The following is a 27,442-nucleotide window of genomic DNA, read 5'->3' on the forward strand; positions in this document are numbered from 1 at the left end:
CGTACGTGGCAACCTGCTCTTTCACTGCACTAGCTGCATTCCAGGTTTGAAAAGTCACTCGAGAAGGCTTAGGGACATTTTGTATGATTTGCACTTTATTAAATTCATGCAATGTGCCTCGTCATGGCAGAGAATTATTTCTGGAGTATTGTTGTCTTTTCTCTCAGTGTTTAAAACGTTTCAGTCTGTCTGTGTCACAGCAATACTTCATAAGCACTCCTAGCTTTAGTGATGGCTCTGTTCTGTGAGCCATGACAATGTGAAAGTGAGCCAGCATGAACAATACCAGGACCCTGACACAGCTAAATGGAATTCAGCCATCATCGATTTTATTATTTGCACCTTTGCTTTTCCTACAATGACATGTGAAAATATCTGCTGTAAATAAGGCCTGTGTGGCTCTACAAAGATGTTATGACCAACTGCTCTCAAATCTATTATTTCTTTTGTATCAATAACTATTTTATTATTACTCAAATTGTACAATAGCTGAAATGATTATCCAATTAATTGAGTAGTTAATCAGCAGCAATCAATAAATCGATCATACACGTCATTAGTCAAGCAAAATCATTAGACATTCTCCATCTTTTTTAATGTGTTTAGATAACAACATAAAACTGACTGTGGTCAAACAAAACAAGTCATTATAAAACGTCACTTTTGGCTTTAGTAAATGATTACAGACATTTTATTAATTTCCTTTTTTTTTTTTTACAAATTTCTGATGTTTTTTAGGTCAAACTATTTATCAACTAATCAATAGAATAATCTGCCCTACATTGTACAAAATAAAAACATTCACCAGTAATAAATATCAGCATAACCCTAACAGAACGGTTCACAGCCCACTTCTGGATCTGGAAGATTGTGATGACTCACAGTCTGACCGTCCTTCATTTGTAATCTGCATCTTTTTCTACTATACATATTTATTTGCAACATGATATAGCAGCACACTAAATGATGCAAACTAAAACAGAAACAAAATTAAACTGGCATGTGATTTTTTAAATATAACTTGTTCAGTTATATCTTATTGAAAGGAGCATTACTGAAATGTATACATCCATATAAATATTTTGGAACACTCAATCCTCACCTCTTGCCAATGCAAAAAGTTGCATGAACATTAATGCCAATTATAACAATTAGACGATAAATACAAAAATACAACTAAAATAGGTTGGAGAACTAGTCGAAATACTCAATGCTTTAAACGAGATGTATTCAGGCATCGAAGTACCAAGCTCAGGAACATAAAGCACCATGTACAAATGAACAAATGCACTTAGTAGCCATTACTGTTTCAATAAGTCACACACACATTTAAGCAATTGGAGAAAAAGTATAAATACATAATTTGAAAGGACACAAAATACAAATAAACCAAAGGAATAACTGTCATTCGGTGAGGTAACATTTTTAATTAATTAATGTATTTACAATCATGGGGAGTCATGCAAACGACTGTATCGCTCGCACGTGGTAACGTTAGCTGGTTGTAACTTGTCTCCTAGCAAACGTCCCATTCTAGAACGTTCCCACGGTTGTCTTGGAGACTGTGCCCAGAATGTCAATTTATTTCTCTGCAGCGCTGCCATGACAACCGCGGAGCTGCGGTCGAGCGCTCGTGGCTGAAAGACGAAGATACTCGATGCTTGTTTCCAGGACTTTTGAGTTTTGGGGGGAGACGTTTGCTGTCGGTCGCGACTCTGGTACAGCTTCCAAAAATATAAAGAAGAGCCAAACCTCCTGCTGCTGCTAGGCTATTTATGCACCTCTTGCACGTGCACACATTCAAGTTTGATAGAGAGGTGCACGGGCCGGTCTGAATACAGGAAGTGACATCATCAGCGGCGGAGAGGTCAGCCTCCTCTGGACATGAATGGGTAGGCTACTCAAATGTGTGGATGTGTGTGAATAGAGGGGCCTGCATGTTCTCTCCCAGCTCACCCATGAAGGGCAGACACACACACACACACACACACACACACACACACACACACACACACAGTTTGTGTAACGTGGTTTTGCAGCAAGGACAGGGGAGCCTCCTGCTGTAGAGGAAAGACTGGGACACTCAGCTCTCTGATTTCAGCAGGATGAACAGCAGAGGAGTGTGGATAAGATGACACAGACTTGCAGTCTCTCCCTCTCTCTTCGCTGGCTGGTAGGGTCCATAGATCGATTACACTAATGTCATTTTCATGCTGTGTTATTCTTCTGTTGTTTGAGGATACATGCACATTACTTCCTTCTCATGAGCTTGAATAAGACGTGTTACTTTCGTAAAAAAAAACGCATCAGGATTCAATAGATTAACATTGAGTCTATTTAGGATATCCTGCTGTTTTGATTAAGACACTTTTATGTAGCCAAATAACTGTAAGTGTATACTCTGCTCAGCGTTCCCTCTCATCTGTGTTCCAGGATTCCCAACACATCCAACACCATTCCAGAGTCCATCTGATGAGATTTAGTCACCACGGTTCTCCACTCCTTTCCTTTGTAAGGTGACACCACTGCAGGGACACTTCATAATCTCCCTGTCGTCAGCTGTAATCTAAGGCTCTTAGCTGCTTGCATTTACACATGCCACACAAACAGACACACACATGTGACAGTTACTAATACTGAGCAGCTTTTAAAAGTGTTTTTTTTTTTTTAAATGATGGTGTTTCCTCCCATAGGCCACCTGCACAATATTGCAGTTTCTTGCAAAAAGGCACCATGGGAAACATAGTCCAGTGCTGTCACTCACTGTCAAAATACTTTAAGTGTAAGGATGCACCGGCCCAGGGTGAGGCGGAAAGATCCCCTCTGCTTTCCAGCGAAGAGAGTGAATGTGAATCGCCCAGCATGCCGGACGACTCGGAGGACGATCTGTTAACCATCTCCCCCGGCGGGAAATACCCAGCCCTCGAACGGGAGCACTTCCTGTTTCCTGACATCATCCTGAGCAGCAACCTGGGAGGAGATGTGACTCTGGTGGAGCCGATGGTGTGTCTGCTGGTGTCTGAGGAGGAAGAGGGGGTGAGGCTGGACGAGGCGAGAGATGAAGGACAAGAGAGGAGCAACTGGTGGAGGAACAGGGGGTTTTCGGAGGTTGAGACACAGACCGAAGTGGAGACACAGATTGGTATGGGGGTGCAGACTCAGACAGAGTCCCAGGCAGACGTTCAGGCACAGACAGAAATACGCGTGTGCAATAATCAATCTGTGGAGAGAGAAGTAAACACACCAAGCGATACTGGAGCTTCAAAGGAGATGGTTGTGCAGGAACATGAAATACTGAGCTATACCAATACCAAGCTGATGGAGGAGTTGAACACTGATGAAGGGAATGTCTTTAAGTTGCAACAGACAACTGTTGCTGCTCAGGAAAACATTGTCCGGACGGAGCCGACGCAGGAGAATGTTACAAAATCCGAATGCACCTCAGTGATGCCGACTGAACACAACAACAATACGGACGAGAACACTGAGTCACAGACGGAAGTTCAGCCGACGAAACGCAGCATCAGCAGCACTGAAGTTGTGGTGAACTTTGACCCTGCTGAGCGTGGCGTGGACCTGACCACACAGAGTTATGCGGAGGATGAACAGACGGGACAGCCGACTGTGGCGTCAGATCAGAATGTAAACGAAAAGGTCTGTAACGTTATCCACACGAAAACAAACATGAGTCCGTCCGAGGACCCCACAGATCACATTCAGTGCCACGACCTGGTGAAGAGAGAAGAGGACGACGACATCGAGACCGCTCCGCCACATGAGGAGGAGGAGGAGGAGGCCGAGACGAAGCAAACCTTGTTTTTAGTCGACAGGCTGTTTCTGGCAGCACCACATGTTAAAGGTGAGCGGTTTTATTTGATTGTGTTTTATCTTTGTTGATTTATTCTATCTAATGTTATTATATTTTAGTATACTACTCAGGATATTCGGGCCATAATTAAACGTTAATAACAAAAGGTAAACTGGAAAATGAAATTGGATATTAAAATGGCAGATTGATGTTGAGAAATTACAAATTTAGAATAACAAAATAGAGGGTGGAAAATGGAAAACTAACTTAATCTTCGATTAAACATTTAAATTCAAACTTTTGCATTTCAGGTTTTCAATTTGAGTATTTAGATTTCAGCTATTTTCTTTTTCCGTTTAAGGGATGGAAATTTCACTTTTCTTTTTTTTTAAATATCCATCATTTCAGTATATGATTTCCTTGTTCTTTTGAACTTTTAATTATCACCTTATTAACCTGCTTTGAACTGTTTCCATCCCCACATTTTTATTTTGTCTCTTCTGTTGCCAACAGCGCCTCCAAGTCAAACTGAAGAAAGCCCTGAGGATGATCGCCCGCAGCAGAGTGACGCTGATAAAAGGAAACTCAGCATCGAGGACGTCGTCGCTCTCCAAGAGACTGACTTCACTGTCCGGATTCAACCTCCTGGAAAAGAAAGTTTTGAGCTTCAGGTTCTGTGTACCTCTGTCTCCTCTTTTCTTTTAAAGATATCTTTTTTTTAAAAGATGTATATTCACGTTTGTCTGAATCCCTCCAATCCAACTCTCCTCCATTCTCAGGTGTCAGGCCAGATGTTGGTAGCCGAGCTGCACCAGGTGCTGATAGAGCACGAGATCAGCTGCCATTGCACGTGCTTCTCCCTCCAGCTGGGGGGCATCGCGCTCGACAGCCTCTCAGAGCTGCGCTCCGTCCAGGGCATCCAGGACAGAGCGCTGATCAAGGTGGTGGAGGGTAACTGCCTCGTCCTTCTCTTTCTTCTCTACAAGTTGTGTTTTTGTGATAACTAAGTGTGTTGTTCGCTCCCAGCGGGGGGGCTGGCGGAGCAACAAGGCGAAGCTCTGCTCCTGGCCAGAGGAGGAGACGCAGCTGCCGGGCGCTGAGCTCTCCTCCTCCTGCCGGAGCTCCGGCGGCAGGTTGAAGGCAGCAGCGAAGCCAGATCTGAGTCGGGCCCTGGTGGGCTGGTTTCTGCCGGAGGCCCCGCTGTAGTCTGAGCTGAAGGAGTTTCTGGTGAACCTGCATGATTTCATCTGATTTTGTGCAGAATCTGACCCGATGGCACCGATGACAAGCCTTAAGAATAACTGAATAAAGAATAATCGAAATACCCAATATTCTCGCTAATGGTGTCGTTTACTTATGTTGGTCATATAGAGCCATCAGTATTAAATTGATTGTTATCATATAATCCTATGATAACACAAGTTCTTCTCCACTTGAGTCATTTTATTCTGCACTATTTTGTCTTGTATTGTCAATATATGTTTCTATACTGATTTGTTTATCTTCTTCCGGGAAATGCCAACACAGCAATGACATTTTTTCTTTTCCATTCATATCTTGAATCAAACCCTTTTTAAAGGCCTCTTTTCTGGTCTTGTTGCAGATCCTTACACAGTGCGTGATGCTCGTCTTCATCTCAGACACGTTCGTGACCTTCTGAGGAGCCTCGACCCAGCAGATGCATACAACGGAGTGAACTGCAGCTCACTCTCTTACCTCACCTGTTACACCAGGGGAGGCACGGGTAATATTACTCTCTTATTACCTCCTCACTTCAGGTTTAGTCTGAGCACTTCCGCCTGTAATCAGTCAACGTTTCGCCTCCATATTCGTCCCTTCAGACTGTGACAGCGTGGGGATCAGGCGAGCTTCTGAAAAGGAGTCAGCTGACTGCAGCCCTCCAGAATACATCCTCCCGGGATGTAAGGACCGACCACTAACTCCACTGCAGCCACTCAGAGATGACTGGAAGGTGAGACATCCGATTTTGTAATCGCAAACGCGATTGGTCAGATATATAACATGCAATGAAACGTGTACTAGGTTTGTCGTGAAGCAACAGATGGACTTTATGAAAGTATCATTACAGCCATTTCAGTGTCTGCGGGTTCTGACCATGAGCAGCTGGAACCCTCCTCCAGGAAACAGGAAGATGCACGGCGACCTAATGTACCTCAATGTCCTGACTATGGAGGACAAAGAACTCAACATTACATCCTCTACGCGTGGCTTCTACCTCAACCAGTGAGTGTTAAACTGTTGAGACATTTGTTTGCTAAGCTATGAAAATTGAAGAGTTTTTAGCCATGCTCGCAGAGTCCACTACTTTTTGTCCAGACTGAAATATCTTGACAACTATATAGACTCTTGAGTCTCACTCTCATGTTGTATTTCTTCCAAGTTCCACCACAAAGCAAGTGTTTACTACAGCAACAGCGCCCACAGAGAGCAGTTAACCGACAACAATTATGTACGACGAGGACAGTAGAAACTTAGCTGGATTCAACTTGTGCTCTGCTCTGACTGCTCCAGGTCAACTACCTTCAACTTCAACCCTAAACCTGCACTCCCCAAAATCCTTTGCCACTCTCTAGTTGAGCTGCTGAGTCAAGTCAGCCCTGCTTTCAGGAAAACCTTCAGTGCCCTGCAGAAGAAGAGGTGAGCTGTCTGTAATCGAGCTGGAACGACACGCTAAAACAAGACCAAGTGACATGTAACACTGTTAATATCAATAAAATATGTGGATGGAAACACAGTAATAGCGGTCGACTACATTTCTAGAGTTGAGGCTTGGGTTGATACAAGACAGTAACATGAGTTGAATAAAACAGAAACCCTCACTTCCATGCACGCTTTACTAATACAATATTTGTCTCTGTCCCTTGCTGTGAACCAGAGTCCAGCAACACCCTTTTGAGCGGATCGCAGCACCTTACCAGGTGTTCACCTGGATCGCCCGTCATGGAGACCACACCCTCGACTGTGTCAGAGCGGAGGAGACGCACACCAGTCGCATGGGCCAGGACGAGCAGACAGCTGGGCAGGTTGCGGACATAAAATGTGCATGAATGCACATGCGGGTGTCATGGAGCATCTGAGGCTAACTGGTAGGGATGCTGATGCTGATTTGTAGGCCGTGTGTTATGACCACAGAGTCGGGAGTGGAACGAGGAGCTGCAGGGATGCAGGGAACTCGCTAGGAACTCTCTTCGGGAGCGCCTGCACAGAGAGAGGAACATATTCAAGGTGAGGCCACAGATTTCTAAACATCTCTTTTCCATCTGAGTAATGATTGGAGAAGCAGACTTGTGACCGTGAGATCATCCCTGAAGCAGTGACCAGGCGTACAGATGTTTAAGATCTTTGTCCCCCTTAACTTCCTCTCCACTGTTCAGTGTTTTCACTGTGAGAATGTTATTCCTTCCTCCTCCTGCTCTCGGGTGAGATTGTGAGAGAACATGTTCACCAAGATTTGAATCCCTCCATCCAGACAAACAGTGACTTTGTTGCGGCTGCAACACGAGGCGCTGTAGCTGTTGTTGACGGTAACGTCATGCCGTTAAACCCTGGGGAGGCACCTCATATGCAGATGTTCATCTGGAACAACCTGTTCTTCAGCCTCGGGTTCGACATATCGGAGCACTACAGCCCACTAGGGGGCAACACTGCTGCTCATGCTGCTGCTGTCTGTGACCTGAGGGGAGCACAGGTAGGTCCTCACAGCAATACAGTTACCGTTTAATCTGTCCCATTTAAAAGTATATTTGTTCCAGAAAGGACAGTAGTAGTTCTGTAAGGGTACGATTACGTGGACTTTAATGGGGGAAACAATATTCAACAGTTAAAACACAAAAAATGTTCCTGTACAACTGTACTCCCTATATTTTCACTTTCAAATATACTGATTGTAATCTAATCCATTCACTCCTAAACACTGGGTCACAACCCTCAGGTGGAGATTCTATTAGGGTCGCCAAATACATTTCCGAAATGTCTTCCACAGTGTTTTATTCAACATTCACATCTGCAGTATGAGCCACATGAGGGAATGTAAAATTAAAGACTAGCATACATTCTGTTTGTTTAACTGATGAGAGGAAAATGAAAAGAATGAGATAGCCTGCCTAAATGCATCTATTTGGTCTCATTTATATAGTATTTAATATATGAATATGTTTTCAATAAGACACGCATGAAACAAAGTTGTTGCCATCGAAACAAAACTACTAATGTTGCTCTGCTTCAGGCTTACGCGTCTGTAGACGTAGAGGGTCTTCACACACTTGGGACAGCTGTGGTAGATTATCGGAGCATCCGTGTTATCGCTCAGACCATCGTTCCTGGGATACTGGAGAAAAATCAGGAGCAGAGTGTTGTCTATGGCTCTAATGACCATGGAAAAACTGTTTTTACTCACCCCAGGTAACACACGCATGCTCACAAAACACAATAAAGTCTTATATTTTAAGTATTTAGAGCAAAATTAAGTATAGGTTTAAACATGCAACCTTACTCCAGGTTTCTGGAGCTTCTGGATAAAACCAGTAAACCGCTCAGAATCCAACGTCACCAGGTGCTCGATCACAGCAACAGCCCAGTGGAGCTTTGCTCTGGCATCGAGACCAAGGGCATCCTGGGTAATGATGGAAGACCCTACATCTTGGACCTCCTCCGGACCTTCCCCCCTGACCTTAACTTCCAGTTCTCAGAGACGGAGGAGAGGATGGAGGTGCCGAAGGAGTGCCAGATCTTTGGTTACCCACAGCGACACCATCACAGCCTGGCCAGCCTGAGACCAGAGCTGATAGAGGCCTTCGTCCAGCACAGGTGAGGAAGACGAGATGTGGACACGAATGCAGCTACCATGCAACAGGATGAGCTGAGCTTTGGAAAATAAGCATCTCATCCCTCTAATCTTGCATTTTCTGTTGCAGGTATGAACTTTATGGCAAGATGGTGTCCCGGGATCTCATCCAAACAGAAGAACAAGCCATGGAGCAGAGCGGAGAGCCAGTCAGTGAGCCGAGAATTGGGGATACAGCCACATCTGGTGCTGGTATGGGTGAATAATACCAGCTAAATGAAGTGAAATGATAAACCAGGAGAAATTGTGTTGCCAGAAAGAGAAATCATGCTGAGGAACACAGAGTGAGAAGGTACTAAACTAGCCGAACAAAGGATGTACAGTAATAAGACATGTAAGTAAGGGAATGCATGACTTTGGAAACAACAGTTGGGAAAACAATGTAATCACAAGGTCCATTTAGTTGTTGTTCTGGAACTTTGAGTCACATGATCTTAATCATCAGATGGAGTTTGCTCAGTTGTCTTCTTATTATGAATGTTGAAATAATAAAAGCTTTCTTTGGACTTCGCAACCATGATGGCTTAAAAGCTGAATTCAGAAGTTCATCCCCAGTGTGGTGGAATGTAACTTAGTACAAGTTCTCTGCTTACTGTCAGTACATTTTTGAAGAACTTGTGTTCTACTTGAGTGTGTTTATTCTCTGCCGCTTTATGCTTTTGCCCCGCTGTGTTTTCCTGACAGCTTTTGTTCGTATTTATTTTTCAAATTAAAAGTTGACAAACAAATTTTATTTGAGTTCTTAAAATGGGATGCATTGTTATATATTAAAGTACCAAACGGTGTAAAAAATGTATTCCTACTACAACATTAACATGCTGCTAATGCTTATATGTTTATGCATCAATAATAATGAACTAGTGATATAATATATAGTCATTCTACTGCACATACTTTAAGTAAATTTTGCCTTTAATAATAATGATATTGTTATACTTAAGTAAGTATTTTAAATGCAGTGCTTTTACCTTAACAGTGTGGTTTTCCTACTTTTGCTTAAGTAAGACATCACAGTTATAGATCTTCAAAATTAGCAAATTTTCATTGTTGACTAATGATTAAGGCTAAGGAAAGTGGTGAGGATAGTTTGATTGTCTGTCGACTAATAATGCATTCATGTGTTACTTTTGTAGAATTACAGAGAAGAAATGTGATTCTGAAAGCTTGCGAGGCTGTCGGATCAGTGAGTGACTCCTGCTTCGACATCCGCTTCAACCCTGATGTTTGCTCTCCGGGTATTGAACACACTTGTGCGCACACACACACACATATCTACGATCATGTTTATAAAGTAAAAAAAAAAAAATCTGATTGAACTGTGTGTCTTTGCTGCAGGTGTTCGTTTCTCCTCTGAGTGTGTTGAGGAGGTTCAGAGGCAGAGGCAGTTGTTATGGGACGTAGCTGCTTTTCTACTGTCCAATCAGATTCCAGCAGTGGTGAGTCGCGTGTGGAGCAATAACGTCCAGATATAGCATGTGCATGAAGTCTAACGTAATATCTATAATTCTACTGCTGTTCCTGCGTGTGTGTGTGTGTGTGTGTGTGTGTGGTAGCTGAGGGACTGTCTCGACCACTCAGCAGTGCCGATGGATGGAGCGACCCTGACCTCAGTGCTACATCAGCGGGGTGTGAACATGCGATACCTGGGCACCCTACTGAGTGAGCTGGACAAGGTGGAGGACAGAGGGAGACTTAGCCACGTACAGGTACTTGCTACAGCTATTATTACCCTTATGTGAAGTCATCATAGCTGCTTACCTGAGTTTACATTTACATTGACTTCCACTACATCACTTGAATCCCATTTTTCTCAAATAAATGTGGCCTGACGTGAGCGGCAGATCTGTAGGCTACATTTTGTTCCAGGCAGAAAATGAGGATGTACTGAAGATACTATTATTATTATTATTATTATGATGATCAATTGCACAATTGTTTTTCTGTCCTTGACTCTTGAGGTTGTGGTCTAATTGTTCCATCTCTACTCAATCTTAGATTTAGTTAAGATCAAAGATTTTATTTTTGAAGTTCTTGGTCAAGGGCTAAAGTTATCTCTGATCGCTGTCCTTCGTAATATGACAGAATAGAATACAACATTATGTTTTATATAACGTGAAAGAAACACTAGGAAATAAAGGATGCCAACTGTCCGTCAGGATGCTGAAATCCTCCTGATCACATAACTGATAAAATGTTCCCTCACAGAGAATTTCTATCAGTGAAGTCATCATCAGAAGCGCAAAACACATCTTCAGGACGTATCTACAGGTGGAGTGCTCAAATAACGTCAATAAGTAAAATATTAAAATAACGTTTCGCAATCTATCATACATTTTCTAATATCCACATATATCTTATTTTCTCCCAGGACGTGGAACCTGCAGCTTTCTCCGCTGCTGTCAGTCACTTCTTAAACTGCCTGCTGAGCTCCTCCTCTTGCTTCGCCGACTCCTGCTCAGATGAGCTGCTCTCCCGCCGCAGGAGCCGACGGCGACGGAGCAACGGGAGTCGGGTCCCCTTGTTGACAGACAGTGTGTGGGCTAGAATGACCCCCAGTGAGCTGTGGGGCCGGATCAGGACTGAGGCTGGAGATTATTACCACTACACGATAGACAGGTGTGTGTGTGTGTGTGTGTGTGTGTGGTTGGATATGTGCTACAGGATTTTACCCTGCCATCCTCTCTGTTTCCAGTGAAAGTATAGATGAAGTAATAAAAAAGCACAGCCTTCAGAGGATCTCACTACTGAGAGAGATTGCCATCAAGACGGGCATCCAGGTCAGACATCTACAATGCACCTCTTCACAATTAATTTATCTATGAAATTCAATTCATTCTGCTGTCTTAAGGGGAGACACACCAGGTGAATATGGTACAAAAGATAACTCATAATTATCACCATGAAACATCCTTAGTTGATTACTTACATTGAGACCATTTTTTTTTAAAGTTTTCTGAAATGTTATGTTTAAATTTGCAAAAGAGGTATTATCTAATGCTAACTTTCGGCAAATTTAGGAGAAATCTACAGACACAAATGGAAGCAAAATAGCCCAAAATCTCTGCCTGGGGTGTCTCACCTTAAAGCTGCTCTAATTGTAGCTGAATTCACACCTTTTGTATTGTTAAGAATCATATCTGGTGCTTCAATAGATGAAAGTTGAGCAATAAGGACTAGAGAGATAAATATGAAAATGTTCTTCTAAACAGCAAGTTCTCTTTTGATTGAAAACTGGGCTCACCAACAATGGTGGTAATTGTTGAATCTGCTGCAAAAGCCAAGATGATATTTTGTTGTTTTTTTGGCCCCACCACTAGAAATATCTGCTCATATTTTATGCTTAATAAGACATAAGTTGAGGACTTACATTATGCTATTGTGTTTGCTGAAGTCCAACAAGCCCTTAAAAAAAATGAAATGATCTCCAGCGTTGACTGGGGGCAGCCAAAATGCAACGTGATCTAATGAAGCTTTAAAATGCAGCTGTTTTCATTCTCCCTGTTTTCTCTGTATTTAGGTGCAGCTGAGGGAGTATGTGTTTGAGTCTCGTCACAGGCCAGTGTTCGTAGAGGAAGATGTTGTCAACATGTTCCCTGTGGTCAAACACCTCAAACCTACAGCGACAGACGCCACACGGCTTGTGCAACGCGCACAGGTGGCAGTACAGCAGGGTGAGGGACACGGACACAAAAACATACGCTTAAAATACAGTCTATATGTTCACATTTAGGCACGGTGGCCTTGCTTGGGCGCTTCAAGGGACTGACCATGACCTGGAGGGCCCATGTGGAAAAGTAACACAGCACGGAATGATATCGTTACCAGCTGCACAGGCACTGTGAGGGATGTGTAACAAGCATCAATACACAGTAGTATCACATTGTTTGGCGTATAACACAAAAATGTCATACTTAATAAAACTCATGAGGTCATGTTTTCGATACAGGAGGTAAAGTTAGCAACATATTTTACATTTAAGTGCCTTAAGAGCACTGTTGGTACATACTGTACATGGACAATGTGTTTGTAATAACTGTGACTTATTGGATGGGTTATTGTGCAGTTGTTTTGCATTTTTGTCATGTTTAGGGATGACTAGTAACTACTTAAATGTCTTCAGACACTGAAAAACATCAGGATTTGGTGTACTTCATGTTTTTGTACATTCAAGGCTCATCAGTAGTGTTTTATGTTTGCTTTCAGGGCTTCTCAAAGATGGCCATGAATTGGTCAGCCAGGCCCTGACTCTGTTCAGCAGCGTATGTGGTGTCCTGCATGAAGACGTGTGCATGTGCCTGCGTCTCCTGGGACGGATCTGCTACATCCTGGGGGAGTATGCAGATGTAAATATGCATTACAATTCATTTCTACCATGAGCTTTTACCAAGCCTGGTTCCAGACTTCTGAATCATCACCCACAACAATTTGTGGGCTTTCGTAAAGTAATGCTTCCCTCATGTCTCACAGGCCCTCAGCCACCAGGAAAAGGCTGTTATGAGTAGTGAGAGAATACAAGGTATAGACCATCCACAGACCATTCAAGACTATGTGAGTTCCTTTACCTTTACATTGATCCACAAACAGATTGTTGGACCACGACACGTTAACCCTGTTGTTCTTTAATGTCATATTTCACTTGCGACTTCACATGGAAGTGTTCTCCTGTGTGTATGATTCAGACTTACCTGGCTCTGTACTGCTTTGCTGGCGGCCGGAATGCGACCTCCCTTCAGCTGCTGTATCGCGCACGGTACCTCACCCTGCTTGTGAGTGGAGAAGACCATCCACAAGTCGCACTGCTGGATGTAAGTGGGACTTCACCTGCAAAGTGTTGCTCTCTTTCTTTCTACTTTATTTTGCACACAAATCTATTTCTATGTTATCTTCCTATTTTAAGGAGGATTTGGTTTGATAATAAAATAACCCAAGTTGAAGTGTTAACAACCTCTACTCAAATCCTTATAATAAAAAAATACAACAAATTAGGCAGGAAGGAACAAATGATGATTTTGTTTTTCATGTAGGTTCAAATGTTTTTCATTGTACAAACTCAAAAGAGTTAAAAGTAGATTTGTATCCTTTTACTGCAAACTCTCCCTCCAGAGATACACTGACATCAACAAAAAACAACCTATTTTAAAACACAATGATACACAATTACTGACAAAAGTGGCAAATAAAGACAAACTATATACAAAGGTAAAAGGAAATCCCTTCAAGTACTGTGGGAGGACTTATAAGATGATTAAAGTGTTGGATCAGGACTCAACGTGAATATTTTTTCCAAAAAAGAACTTCAGGTGGATAAGATGGCCTTGCCAGATCAAAAGAAAACACTGAAGGAAACCCTGAGAAAGTTACTTGATAACTCGTTGGTATTTCAGCAACCAGCCTAGTGATCATTAAGGCACGGCTTCCGTTAATGTCCCTGTTGTGCTCCCCTACATTAGAGTATGCTGGGTCTAGTGCTTCATGGCCTGATGGAGTATGAGCTTTCCCTGAAGTTCCTACAGAATGCCTTAATGTTAACTTCAAAATACCACGGTGCCACATCCCTGAAACATGCACAAAGGTAAGACAGGTGGTCGTCAGGTGTTATCCCCCTATTCATATACTGTTCCCTTCCTTAATTTCCTTTATATCAAAGTTTTCATTACTTCACTGCCTGTCTGTGTCTATCTTCTGTGCAGTCATCATCTGCTTGCCACCGTGTACGAGAGCAAAGGAGAGTTTCGATCAGCTCTGCAACACGAGAAAGAGGCTTTTTTAATATATAAGAGCCAGGTATGCTTTAGAATGCTGGAATGCCATGGTTTCTGTTATATTTATGTCATGTATTCATCATTTTAACTGAGAGACTTAATTGTTGGACACATGAAGGTTGGGGAGAACCATGAGAGTGCGGAGGAAAGCTCAAAGTACCTGCAGAGCCTCACTCAGCAGGCTGTGGCCCTTCAGAAAGCCATCAACCACATCTACAGAAACACACCTGCCTGTATTCCACCTCTAAAGGTTTGTACAGTTTTGTAGCACACGACCACGTGCATGCAAGGATATCCGGTTGTGAGATAATTTATTTTATCTGTGTTTCTCTCTAGTTTTCCACACCCAACTTTCCCACAATCCTTCAGCAGCTCAACCTGACATGTGGGATCATTCTCGTTACCCTCAGGTGAACACAGGAAAAGTCCCATCTATGGAATCAAAAATAACCACTAATTTGTTGGTGGTAATGTTCATCTCACTTATTACGTCTTTCTCTGTAGTGCAAAAGAATTTGCAGACCTGAGGACTGAAATGAAAGGACAGGAAAAGGTTCAATGGGAGAGCTGGAAAAAGACTTAAGAACTGCAGACAACAACCCTGAACTATGGACCAAAGGGACCGTTACAATAGAGCATCTGTGTCGTCAGTCAAACTCCTGAAAATGGCCGTGGACAATGAGCAACAATGGCCAATGAAAGCCTGGCTAATTGACGGTGGTAACAAGTAGGTTAGCCTACTTTGAACAACAAATCCAAGACCCAAACAGATGCAGCAGTCTCTTTTTGGAGGAGGAGTTTGTTCTGCTGTTGAAGAGCCTTGTGAAATATGTGGGATCCATGTATGACTAACATATCTAAACTCTTTTCCTATTATCAGATAAATGTATAAACCCTCCACACTAAATCAAATGATACTGCTAGATGAATAGACCAGCACAGTATGTTAGGCCTACTTGTACAAAACAGCAACAGTGTACTCAAATTTCTTACATTTTTAAATGGTGTTGTCATCCTGCAGTCCCCTGTGTGTCCACTGGGCTTCACAATTGTGCCAGGGACACTTCTCACAACATGATATTCCTAAATTCATCTCTAATTGTTTTGGATGTGTATGAGCTGTCCATTATTGTTTAATCCATGTTGTTGTCATTAATATCCAGGTGACTGTAGAGAAATAAACATCTGAGCATCTAATGTCTTCACTCTACAAGAACAAGTCTTATTAGTGCTATCTAAATGTCTCCCTGAAGTGAAAATGAGAGCGTTACACTTTTTGAGTTGTATTGTTAAGTTACATTTCGTAGAGTTTGTCCACTGGCACCAAATTACTGACTAATTGTGTGATGAGTGAATATTATTTGAGATATTAACCCAAATTACTGCTATTTTGATACATTATATTTTGCTTACAATTGTTTATCTGTAAATGTACTCATATAGTAGGCTACATTTAAAATGTGTTGGAGTTTTTGTTGTAGTTTCCTTGGAGTTATTCCAATCTTCACTATCAATAAAGCGTAATGATTCGTCTCAAATTAGTGACATCTTCACTACAGGATGTCCTTCTGCTGCTCATCTCAGTGAGAAACTAGTTTACAATAAAAACAATTGCTCAAATTAAAACGTGGCTGTACATAACAATAAAAAACATATTGTAAAGCTAATTCACGGTGTGCTGTCCCTTTAATTCCAAGAGCAAAAGAGGTGCACGGTGCGCGCCCCCGCTTAACGTGCGCGCAGCCGATGTCCAATACGCGACCGTTAGCTGGGGCGAATGCGGTGGTACCAAAGAGGAGAACAATCTGACCGACCGGGTGATGTGAAAAGTCACAGTATCACATCAAAACCAGGGACTCCAGTCGCACGCTTAGGCCTGTCAATGGGATATGAGAAGGACCATTCGTCAAAGGGTAAGTTAGTGTTCCTCTACACACGTCTACATTGTTGTTTCGCCACTTAGAAAGACTTGTTATATTTTTAACGACGAATTGCCTGCAGTCTCTGCGCTTTGCCGTTCCGATCGCAAAATGGCGGAGAGGCCGACAAGCTAAGCTAAGCTAAGCTAAGTGGCAAAGTTGGCGTTCACAAGAGCATCGATTTTAAAAAACTGAACGTCAAGATAACCTGACGGTGGTATTATCTAACCGCGCTGAACGTGGTTGTCATCTCAAAACCAGTCAGGCGCTTACCGGCCAACGCGTGATTAGTACCGAGACACTTGTTGTGAAGCCCAGCTGAACATTTGGCTAGAACGTTTGCGTCTATTTATGGTGATGAGCTAACGTGGTGCGTTAGCCAGCTAAGCTAACCTAGGGGCTGTCAGCTTGCTGCCGTATTCTCTACAGCCCGGTGCAAATGTTCTGACGTTGACACAAAATGCACAAGTCAAATGCTAAATTTATACGTTTGAGACGTTGACCGTGTTGTGTAAGCCTCGGTGTGTGTATGAATGACGTTATACAATACCAGTAAACCAGTGAATAACAGCTCATAGCCCATAATCAAACTTGGGTTACATATCATATTCCCCTTTTAATTGTAACGAATAACTTGTTTGTTTTCAGCATGGGACTGTGTTGCTTAGCTCCTTGTTGTCGTAGACCAACGCCCTTCGTGTGGTTTGGTGTGGTGTCTGTGTGGTACTGTAAATCTAGTCTAAACTGACAGCTCCAGTTCACGTCTACGTTATCGTGCTAAGCTAACGTTAGCTGGAAAGGGCGTTGCTGAGCCATTGCTGCAACTTTGCCCTTGTGGCCACAGAAGCCTTGGAAAGACGTCACTCGAGCCAGATTTTTGAACCGAGGAACGTTACTGTTGCTCAAAAAATATTAAAGCAGCTTTTAGCCAATTTGGGGTGTTTTCACGCATAGTGCAAACTCCCTAAAGGCAATAATTCCCTTAAGGCTTGAGGAATCCCAATCGGGGTGGAGACTAAAGAAGGCACCAGAAATACTGATAATCAACAAAGCTGTACCGATTTCACGTGAGGTGTCTATAGCTGTCCGATGAGCTGGATTTCACTCCCTATTTGAATGCCCTCGTAATTGTCCAGTAGCTGCAGCTATTGCATGGCATTAAATGGGAGGGTCTATGTCAGTAGAAAAGGCTCTGAACCTCTCAGGGTGTAAAGACATATTTTTTATGTTCGCCATTATCTGTTTGAAATTAAATTAAATGTTGCTGAAAGTGCAATTCATGTTTTACCTCTGCTAAATTTCATCCTGTATTCCCACTTATTCTTTTTCTCTCCTTTTTGTATGAGAAGATCCTCACTTATTAAAGTACAATACTTCTTAATTAAGTGGAATATCAAAGAGTAACTGGTTTTATGACAGTCTGTCAAACTTGTTTCTATATTCTCTCTGTCTTGTCACGTTTAGATATTGGACTGTTGGCATTGATAACGTGTGCGCTATGTTTTAGATAAAGGTTGAGTAACGTGTGTGTCTTTTATTGTAGGGGAGTAGACTCGTAATGCAAAAAATCCTGTTCTGCAGCGAATGTAATGGTGTAGGTGAGGCTGACAGTTTGAAGTGAAAACATGACTTGCCTTGATGTTTGATTTGTAATCAAACATCACCTTGTGGTTCCGTTTGTGTCAGCAGGGACTTGTTTTGGCCTGAAGGTCACCCATAAGGAGAGGCATTGTACAACAGCTTGACACAAACGGAGCGTGATGATAACTGGAGCTTGATGTCCCACCAGAATGTATGCTCGTGGCTGCTTTCATTGCCTTTTTAGTTTTGTCAGATTAACATTGATTCTCTTTTCTAAATTCAATGCTGCTTCTTTTGGTAATCACTCCTGCTTTTAAGAATAACATTGACAGGAAATAAATCCGCAACAATTTTAATTGAATTATCAAGTGAGAATGACGACCATTCTCTGGTCCCAGCTTCTCCAGTGTGAGGGTTAGATGTTGGTGTCAGTTGAATATCTTTGGGCTTTGGACTGTTTCTGTGACATCACACAGACATTTGAAGATGTCACCTCAGGCTTTAGGAAACTGTCATGGACATTTATTATAGACTAAACTATTTATTGAAATTTTAAAATTGTTAGTTGTTGTTGACTAAGTGTCCATCTAAAGGAAGTCAAGAAGTAAGTCTTCACAGACCACCATCATGATCAAGAATCAGAGCCCTGTAGATGAAGTCAAATTGTCCTCATGTCACATAAGGATCACACCATTACAATTACAGATCCATTCCTACATAGTGTTACAGAATGCTGCATTCATATCAGGATTAAAACGTGTTGTTCATTTGGAGAAGAGGTAAAGTATGAGTCACTGAACATGGCTCACATTTTGAGTGCTCTGGGGAAGACGGTTTGCTTATGTCATAGTATGATATTGTAGCCTAATGAGAGCTTAGTCAGGTGATCTGTTCATCTTTTTAAATTTCACAAGAAGATATGTTGCGGTAACATTCGGTCGTTCTTGAGAGAGCAGAACGACGTCCAAGTTATTATATCTGTGTGTGTGAATAAGGCCGACTGTGGCTCGGTGGCAGAGCAGGGTGGTCCTTCGTTCGATGTGTCCTTGGGCAAGACACTTAACCCCAAATTGCTCCAGCAGGTTGTTCCTGTGGTGTATGAATGAGTAGATGGTCCTGTTGTGCAGGTGGCACCTTGCATGTTAGCTCCTGCCATCAGTGTATGAATAGGTGTGAATGATGACACGTGGGGTTAAAGCGCTTTGAGTGTTCAAAAGGCTCCATACAAGTACAGTCCGTTTAGCATTTATGAGTAAATGCAGAACGATGTGAGGCTGCTCCATCTCCTGATGGCGTCTGTTTTCTTCGGTGGCAGGTACAGGTCCTCATGCTTCCTGTGCGGTTAGTGGCCTCCACATAGACACGTGTACCTGACTCTGAACCAGATGTCCGTAACTATTGAGTATCTCCTGATACTGTCTGATCCGATCATATTTACCTAAATAGTGATTAAATATGTATTAGACAGCAGAAGTTTGTTAGACGGTAATGTTATACAACAATCATATTACTGCAATCAATCAACTGTTGCTAATTAATGTTAATTCCATTTGTGTGTTGATGTAAGGACAAAATTAAACTTGTCTGCTGTCGACTTTGTGTGTTCTCCTCAAGCTAGTGTCTCAGAAAAAGACTGTCTATGAGGTAAAAGTAGCACCTCTCTGTTTTTTGTTAATCAATGAAATTCTCGTTTGATTGCTGAATCTTTAAAATGTTAGAAAAGTAGCAAAGCCTCACATTTTAGAAGCTCTCATCTTACTTCATAAATGACTTAAAAAGGTATTTTGTTCAAAATAGTTAGCAATCATTTTTCTATGAACTACTGCAACTGTGTTTCAAAGCCAAACTCCTGAGCACTTAGTCTTCATACTAACTTAATACTGAAATAATAAAGCTTATCTGGAGGTTGAAGTCCTCAAGTAAAATACGTTTCTCACCAGTAGCTGACCACAGGCGGTGTCCACACATGAACAGATACTTACTCTATAATAACATGGCAAACCTTTTGTCCTCCTTCAGTAGAAGCTGTGTGAAAATTCATCGAAAGCAATAATTTTATTAAGATAAATAGTGTTTAGATGATCGCACAGGTTGTAACAACCCCCCCTACATTACTACCTTTTGATAAGCCTGACACATAGACAGGACCTTGAACACTTCCTCTTTATTTATGATCACGTTCTCACTGTGTTCCACTGAGCCGAGATAACTACATTTGCCTTTCAATGGAATAACTGGAGGACTTCAGCGAGACTTTCTCACTGACTGAAACCAGGCCTCGTACGGTCACGCGTTTATTTCTGTGTTCCTTTCAAAACATTTCTCTCTGATACAGTTGCTGGTGAAGCTCAACAGTCTCAGACAGGTGCAGGAGCCACAGAGATTGTCCCAGTTACATAACAGTTTGGAGGTTGGTCTGCTTAGTCAAATGGCTATTTTTGAACCACACTGAGAATGCTGTTCAGCTAAAATCGTTAGCTCGGTCTCGTCTGTGCTGAGCGCTCATCATGCATGCAGGAGAGAAGAGTTCTTTCTAGGACACGCCATACATGTTCCTGGGTAAATGTGTTGTTGTCTGCTGTGGCTGCAGTGCTTTCACTGAAGACAAGTGCTCATCTATAAAATAGAAATATGTGCCGGAAACTTATAAGTGGCACCCGACGGTTAAACGGACAAGAACGATGCACCAGACATTAAGACGGCTTGCTGTCAAGGTCCCTTCTCTGTGTCAGGGGTTAATCCTGTTAGCCAGCGTCCCAGGCCTTCTTTACATCGCCAGCTGTGTGGAGGACTTGTGGTCTCTGTCACTTAGACGCACACACACACACACACACACACACACACACACACACACACACACACACACACACACACACACACACACACACACACACACACACACACACACACACACACACACAGTCACTCCAGGTTGTCTGGTCTAGCCACTAAGCAGCTTAGTGCTATTGTGGCCCCAGGTGACAGCAGTGTTGAAGCTCAGGAAGTAAACAGTCCCACTAGCTTCACAATCACTGAGTGGTGTTTTTCTAAATGTGTCATTGGTGCTGTTGATCTGTGCTCTTCTATTGGAATGGTCACGTTGTCCCAAAGTATAAAGAATCTGTCGTTATCTTAAATGTCCTTTGCTTGTGCAACATCCAGAGGTTCAAATCAGGTGTGCAGAAAGAAAAGAGCTGCTAGTCCAAGTTGTAGAACAAATTTTTTTTCTCAGTACAAGTTATATTGTAATAATAAGAAAAATAAATTGATGTAGTTAGTGGCAGCATATATGTTCTATGTGTATTATAATTGTTGCCGGCCATCAGTTGTTGTTTTTTAACCCCTTCTCTCTCCGTTCTCTTGTCATCAGGTGATGGGCACGTCTGATTGTTGAGTAAGATTTGGGCCGCTGAGAACTCCGTGAAGCCTTGACTCAACCGTCGATTGACAGCAGCCTCTCCAGTTCACCTCCCTCTCTTCACCACCTCAGAGTCTCTGAAGGAAGAGCGTCACCGAGGGATCGGACACACACTTCCCAGCCGGACTCCCCCTCCCCAGAACATCACCTCACTCCCACCTCCCCCAAGAGGGAGAGAGCAGCAGCCACCATGGTGCTGTCACAGAGACAAAGAGATGAACTGTGAGTGCCTGGATAGAAATATTTATGCGTAGGCTCCTCACACATGCAAACAAGAACAGACATGTAGACAAACACACATGTGGTGCTCATGAAGAGGAGCGTTTTCAAATTAAAGTGTTTGTACATGTCGGCTATTTTAGCAATACCTCAAAGTTTTACCACAAGCACAGACTCATGTGTCACATGTAGAGCAGTGGAACGTGTTTAGCTGTCTGGGATTAATAATCCAGAAGAGGATAATGCATATGTTGTGAGAAAGTGCGTACCTTTACAAGAATGCGTATTCATTGAGGAAATGTGAAGAGACGCGAGCTTCAAGGTGCTTCATTTGATAGCTGCTTAGTGAATATTTCATAACCCACATGACGGGGGCAGAGGAGTGAGGGGGATGGGAGGAGGAGGAACTTATGTGAGCGGCTCTGTGCCGATCATAGGGCACCCCATCTCAATACACCTCAGTCCAGACAGTGTTTTATGTCATCATCATCGTGGTTTAATCCTAATTGGTCATGCAAATCTGGATTGTTCATGTTCTGATGAGTTCCAAAAAATGGATAATTTGGGGGAAACCCTTCTTCCAGTGACGGCCCAATGTTCAGACAGTCTTATCAGGGTTACATTTCTCAGCCGTTCAAAGTGGCCCTGAAGCCGCCGCCTAAATTTAGCACCGTTACTCATGAAATATTCACCCGTCTTCTCATGAAAGAGCCGTCCCACTCATTTATACTACTTAGTTCGTCTGTGTGCGAGTCTATACTTGTATTTAAGGGTGTGTTGCCATGTGCTCGTGGTTTCTCTATTCTTACGTTTCCCAGTGATTCGATCCTCACGTTTTGTTTTGTAGTTTCTTACGGCACTTAGTCAAATTTGAGGTGAAACGTGAATCCCATTTCTCCCATCTGTTAAACAGGGTGTAGTCTAACAGCGTTTCTGTTAAGGTGGAGCTAATATTTAATAACTGACAACCTCACTTTGACTTTTATTAATTTATTCAGCTCATGTTTGTACATAAAGAAGTGTAATTGCACTGATACTGACCACTTAAGATTGGCAGAGGCATCTGTGAGGACCACTTCTGTGATTGATGACGAGTTAACGCCTGAAATTCGTCAAAAATCTGTTTTATTCCACTTCTTCACAGAAACCGGGCGATAGCCGACTATCTCCGTTCCAATGGATACGAGGAGGCCTATTCCACCTTCAAGAAAGAGGCTGAGCTGGATATGGTAAGAAGAATACAACCGTGTACAATCATTTTTACTGAGAAGAATGTGGATCCCTTTCTCAGTGTCTTGCTTTTCTGCATCCATAGAATGAAGAGGGAGATAAAAAGTATGCCGGCCTTTTGGAAAAGAAATGGACCTCAGTCATCAGATTACAGAAGAAGGTAAGGACCGTGTGTGTGCTGTCTCATAGTGTAGTATCTAGATGTACAGTAGGATGATATACAATAGTTCCCAGCCTTCTGACTCCTCTTCTCCTTCTCACCGCTCCGCCTCAGGTGATGGAGCTGGAATCAAAGTTGAATGAGGCGAAGGAGGAGATGACACACGGTGGACCTGTGGGTCAGAAGAGAGACCCCAAGGAGTGGATCCCCCGTCCCCCAGAGAGATACGCCCTGAGCGGGCACCGCGCTCCGGTCACACGGGTCATATTCCACCCCGTCTTCTCTGTCATGGTCACGGCCTCCGAGGACGCTACCATCAAGGTGCGTGTGGATAAAGGGTTTACACACTAAGCTGCATCATTTGAAAACATCAAAGTTTAAGAAAACTAGAGGTAAAGTCCAATCTTGACCTACCTTATTAGTGCCCTAAAAAGACTGTTTTACATCCATCAATTTAAAGATGTACCAGCACTGTCACAACGATATATTACGCATCAATGTGTCCATCAACAGGTCCCATCTGTACTCTAGAACTCCTTTAGCTTTTCTCATGTTCACATAATGTAATATCTTTGAGAGCAGCGCTTTTAAAACGTGTCTCCACCAGGAACATTACAGTGATGGCTGCGTGCAGCAGCATTTGTAAGCAGAATCGCCACACCTTGGCCTCTGCAGCTCTGACCCTTTACATCAAAGCTGTGCTGCAGATCTGAGGCTTTTTATCCTCAGTGCTTCTGCTTCATCACGCTTTGCTCCCTTCCTCCCTCCCTCCTCCCTTTATCCTCCCTCCCTCCCTGCTTCTCTTCCTTCCTCACTGTTTCTGTTTTCTGCTGTGTCACTAATCATCTATGTGGAGATGGGCTGAGGCTCGTGTTGTCAGAGGCAACACTCCCAGAGCACGTCACCTTGGGAAACATGCAAATCTGTTACTCTTTCAACTCAGCCCTCCTCTTTCCTTTTCAGCCTTTCATTTCTCCATATAACATGGTTTTAGCCAAAAGGCTTTTCTTAACCATTTAAACTGTTTAAACAGTTTGTCAATATAGCATTTTTGGCTGTGAGGCCACTAGACGTAATTGAAGTGACCCAAATCAGTAATGTCATAGTCGCATCATGATTTTTAGGTGAGATGTACGTCTCTGTTTGATCATTGGCTGAGACTGAAGTGCCTCCATGACTGACTGTCGCTACCCCTGATCTCAGGTGTGGGACTATGAGGCGGGGGACTTTGAGCGAACCCTGAAGGGCCACACAGATTCTGTGCAGGACATCTCCTTCGACCAGACGGGGAAGTTGCTGGCTTCGTGTTCAGCTGACATGAGCATCAAACTTTGGGACTTTCAGGGGTTTGAGTGCATCCGAACAATGCATGGTAAGAGATATTCACAGATACAACAAACATGAGCTCCTGTACAAGTGTGGATCTATTTTGCTACAGTTCACTAGAAAAGAGTTTAAATATTTGTTCAGATTCTGGGTTTCTCTCTCACTGGGGTTACTTTTAGTTCATTTTTAGAAAGTCTTTTCTGATGATTAGTTTGCTTTATTTTAGAAATCTCAAGTGCTTTTTGACTCTGTGACTTTGGGCACATCTGACTATTTACACCACTAAACTCTCGACTGTGTCGTCCAGGCCACGATCACAATGTGTCATCTGTAGCCATCATGCCGAACGGGGACCACATAGTGTCGGCCTCCAGAGACAAGACCATGAAGATGTGGGAGGTGGCCACTGGGTAAGTTAGCTGCACTTGTTTTCCATCTTCCTTCACGTGGTCTTAGTTTTATCCCTGATAATATTTCATTAGTTCACGATTTGATTTTTGCTAAAAAAGCTGCTGATAATTTAACTTTATTCCCGTCTGCAGGTACTGTGTGAAGACGTTCACAGGCCACAGGGAATGGGTGAGGATGGTGCGTCCCAACCAGGACGGCTCGTTGATTGCCAGCTGCTCCAACGACCAGACGGTGCGCGTCTGGGTGGTCGCCTCCAAGGAGTGCAAAGCTGAGTTGCGGGAGCACGAACATGTGGTCGAGTGTATCGCCTGGGCCCCCGACAGCGCTCACCCCACCATCCTGGAGGCCACAGGCTCGGAGGTATGTACAGCTGTCGCAGGGTCTAATATTTACCTTCAGAGGATGTTTGTGTATGTTCGGTTCAGCTGGAGGGTTTCCCACAATTGTTTATAGCATATGCAGCGCAAGTAATGAGTGCCTCATAAGACATTAATGCACTTTAATTGAATAGAACCGTAACATAAAATAGAAAAAGGCCCATTTCAGTGAAGCCAGTGAGGCTTTTGTTTATCTAGCTAGTAATTGAGTTTATCCCCAAATGATTAGATGTAGTCAGAGTCTTTCAGACTCGGCAGGTTTCAGCAATTGGTTTTGATTAAAACAGAACATGACAAAAAAAGGGACAGCTGAAGATGTGTGAAGGAGAACTCACCCCTTCTCCGTGGCTCAAAATGACCTCTTTATACCTTTTTGTTTTTAAAGCATCTCTTTGATGACAAACGTTCATGTAGCCAATCACTGTTTCTTACTACTTCCCTGTGTCTCTGTCTTGCAGAGCAAGAAGAGTGGGAAGCCTGGCCCCTTCCTTCTCTCCGGATCTAGAGATAAAACAATTAAGATGTGGGACGTCAGCATTGGCATCTGCCTTATGACTCTGGTGAGTAGCCCGATTGCTACGACTGTCTCGTGTTCTTGCTTACCGATGAGGGGAGCGGTGGGTAATCGTCTGGTCTCTTCAGGTGGGACACGACAACTGGGTGCGTGGGGTGTTGGTTCATCCTGGAGGAAGATTCATAGTGAGCTGTGCCGATGACAAAACCGTTAGGATCTGGGACTACAAGAACAAACGCTGCATGAAGACCCTGTGTGCCCATGAACACTTCGTTACCTCTCTGGGTAAGAACCAGGGATGAATGGGATTAAAAACATACTACTTTAACCTGCACTGCACGTGTACAAATACAGAACCCAAGCTCAAATGCTCACTCTGTACGCAGATTAAATGCAGCGTGCCTGAAAAAACGTTTTCCTCTCTTGCAGATTTCCACAAGACTGCTCCCTACGTGGTGACGGGCAGTGTCGATCAGACAGTCAAAGTCTGGGAGTGCCGCTGAAACTGTCTCCATCTCTTGCCCTGTCCTGCCCCCCCAACCCCAAAAGCATCCCTTAGGCCCCACCCTGTCCCACCCGTCTCTTGGCCCCTCAACCCTCTTCCTTCTGTCCTGACACCCAGCCCCTTTCCTCTCGCACTCCAACCCCTAGTTGACCAATGGCGCTTTACCTTCTCCCCGTCCACTCTCTCCTTTCCTTTCCTTTCCCTCCTCCCCTACATCGGTCCAGCCCTGTTAAGATGACTATTGTCCTTTTATGTAAATTATTCTGGATGTAGGGTACGCTTAATAAATGTCACGCAATCTCTGACACATAAACACACTCAAAAGATGAGAAGTATTCCTTGCATGGTGATTCAAACAAAAAAAATGTATACTGTAAAAAAATGTGCCGAACTTGCATACTGTTCCTGTCAGGTCAAAGGGTAAATATCCTTGTGTGCTGGCGCAGGTGGATTCCAGTTAACTGACAGTGCACGAAAAACCAATGGCACCCCTCATTGAGGGGGTTTAGCTTTTGTTTTGTTTAGTTTTTTCTCCATGCTTCAACTGTCGTGGTCTGTCACTGCGTGGATGGTGATGGAGAAGGTGTGAGGAAAGTAAGCATAAAAGAAGGAATGAGTGGAATCTGTCCAGGGGCTAGATGATAACAAGTCGAAGAAAAAAAATGAAGCAGGATGTAGCTCCCTAGTCGAATCACATTAGGTTCTGTGGGCGAGTGCACGTGTACATGTGTGTATACTTTGAGTGTGTGTGTGTGTGTGTGTGTGTGTGTGTTTGTATATTATGACAGGAGAACCTCTCCACCATCTCTGCTCTGATGGTCAGAGGAGAGAGAGAGGAGGCAAAGCTTCTCGTCCACTGTGTTCATTCATACTTCTTTGTCTCTTTTAACAAACTTGCTTTCTGGTAGACACTCACAGGACCTTAATGATCCCTAAGCTGCTGAGAGCACAGGCACACGCCCCCCCATAGCAAAAGTGTGTTTTACAGAGGAAAAAAGTCTGCTCACCTTCTATGAGGTTTGTGCGTGCGTGTGTGTGTGTGTGTGTGCGTGTGTCGCCCCAGAGAATCGCCCAGTGCCCTCTTGCTCACTATCTCTGCCTTGTTAACCCATTGAGGGCTCTCTCTCATGGGATTTTCATTCTGCTTTCTGTGGTCTCACTGCTCTCTTTACACACACATACACTCACAAATGCACATACACGCACAGTAAAAATTGTGTATCAATATATCTGGATGTCATTGTTTGCAACATAATGAAATAAAATTCTGTAAATATAAGTTATCTTATTTGTATGCTTTCTTTAAGGAAAGGAGGCGAAATGAGATGAAGGAAAACCTCGCGGAGTC

General features: G+C 43.2%; 2 protein-coding genes across 2 annotated transcripts; both read left to right on the plus strand.

Moving 5' to 3' along the window:
- Nucleotides 1-2,733: 2,733 nt before the first annotated feature.
- LOC306705180 (clustered mitochondria protein homolog) lies at nt 2,734-15,017 on the plus strand (the record flags this gene model as incomplete). Its single annotated transcript, XM_079171882.1, has 28 exons — nt 2,734-3,859; nt 4,322-4,479; nt 4,588-4,759; nt 5,412-5,552; nt 5,650-5,780; nt 5,898-6,052; nt 6,341-6,466; nt 6,705-6,852; nt 6,962-7,054; nt 7,299-7,517; nt 8,055-8,230; nt 8,327-8,635; nt 8,743-8,825; nt 9,806-9,907; nt 10,008-10,108; nt 10,226-10,378; nt 10,878-10,940; nt 11,041-11,288; nt 11,365-11,449; nt 12,190-12,343; nt 12,876-13,015; nt 13,140-13,220; nt 13,352-13,477; nt 14,123-14,244; nt 14,363-14,456; nt 14,553-14,684; nt 14,786-14,844; nt 14,939-15,017. 28 exons carry the CDS (start codon nt 2,734-2,736, stop codon nt 15,015-15,017), a joined length of 4,776 nt encoding a protein of 1,591 aa, XP_079028008.1.
- Nucleotides 15,018-16,192: 1,175 nt separating this feature from the next.
- Nucleotides 16,193-27,344, plus strand: LOC306704886 (lissencephaly-1 homolog A-like). Its single transcript, XM_079171474.1, has 11 exons — nt 16,193-16,347; nt 21,305-21,574; nt 22,716-22,800; nt 22,887-22,961; nt 23,076-23,282; nt 24,165-24,333; nt 24,595-24,697; nt 24,830-25,058; nt 25,534-25,635; nt 25,718-25,874; nt 26,019-27,344. Exons 2-11 carry the CDS (start codon nt 21,543-21,545, stop codon nt 26,090-26,092), a joined length of 1,233 nt encoding a protein of 410 aa, XP_079027600.1. The 5' UTR covers nt 16,193-16,347; nt 21,305-21,542; the 3' UTR covers nt 26,093-27,344.
- Nucleotides 27,345-27,442: the final 98 nt, after the last annotated feature.

This window comes from Pholis gunnellus (genome assembly GCF_910591455.1).
Source record: "Pholis gunnellus genome assembly, chromosome: 13".
Lineage (NCBI taxonomy): Eukaryota > Metazoa > Chordata > Actinopteri > Perciformes > Pholidae > Pholis > Pholis gunnellus.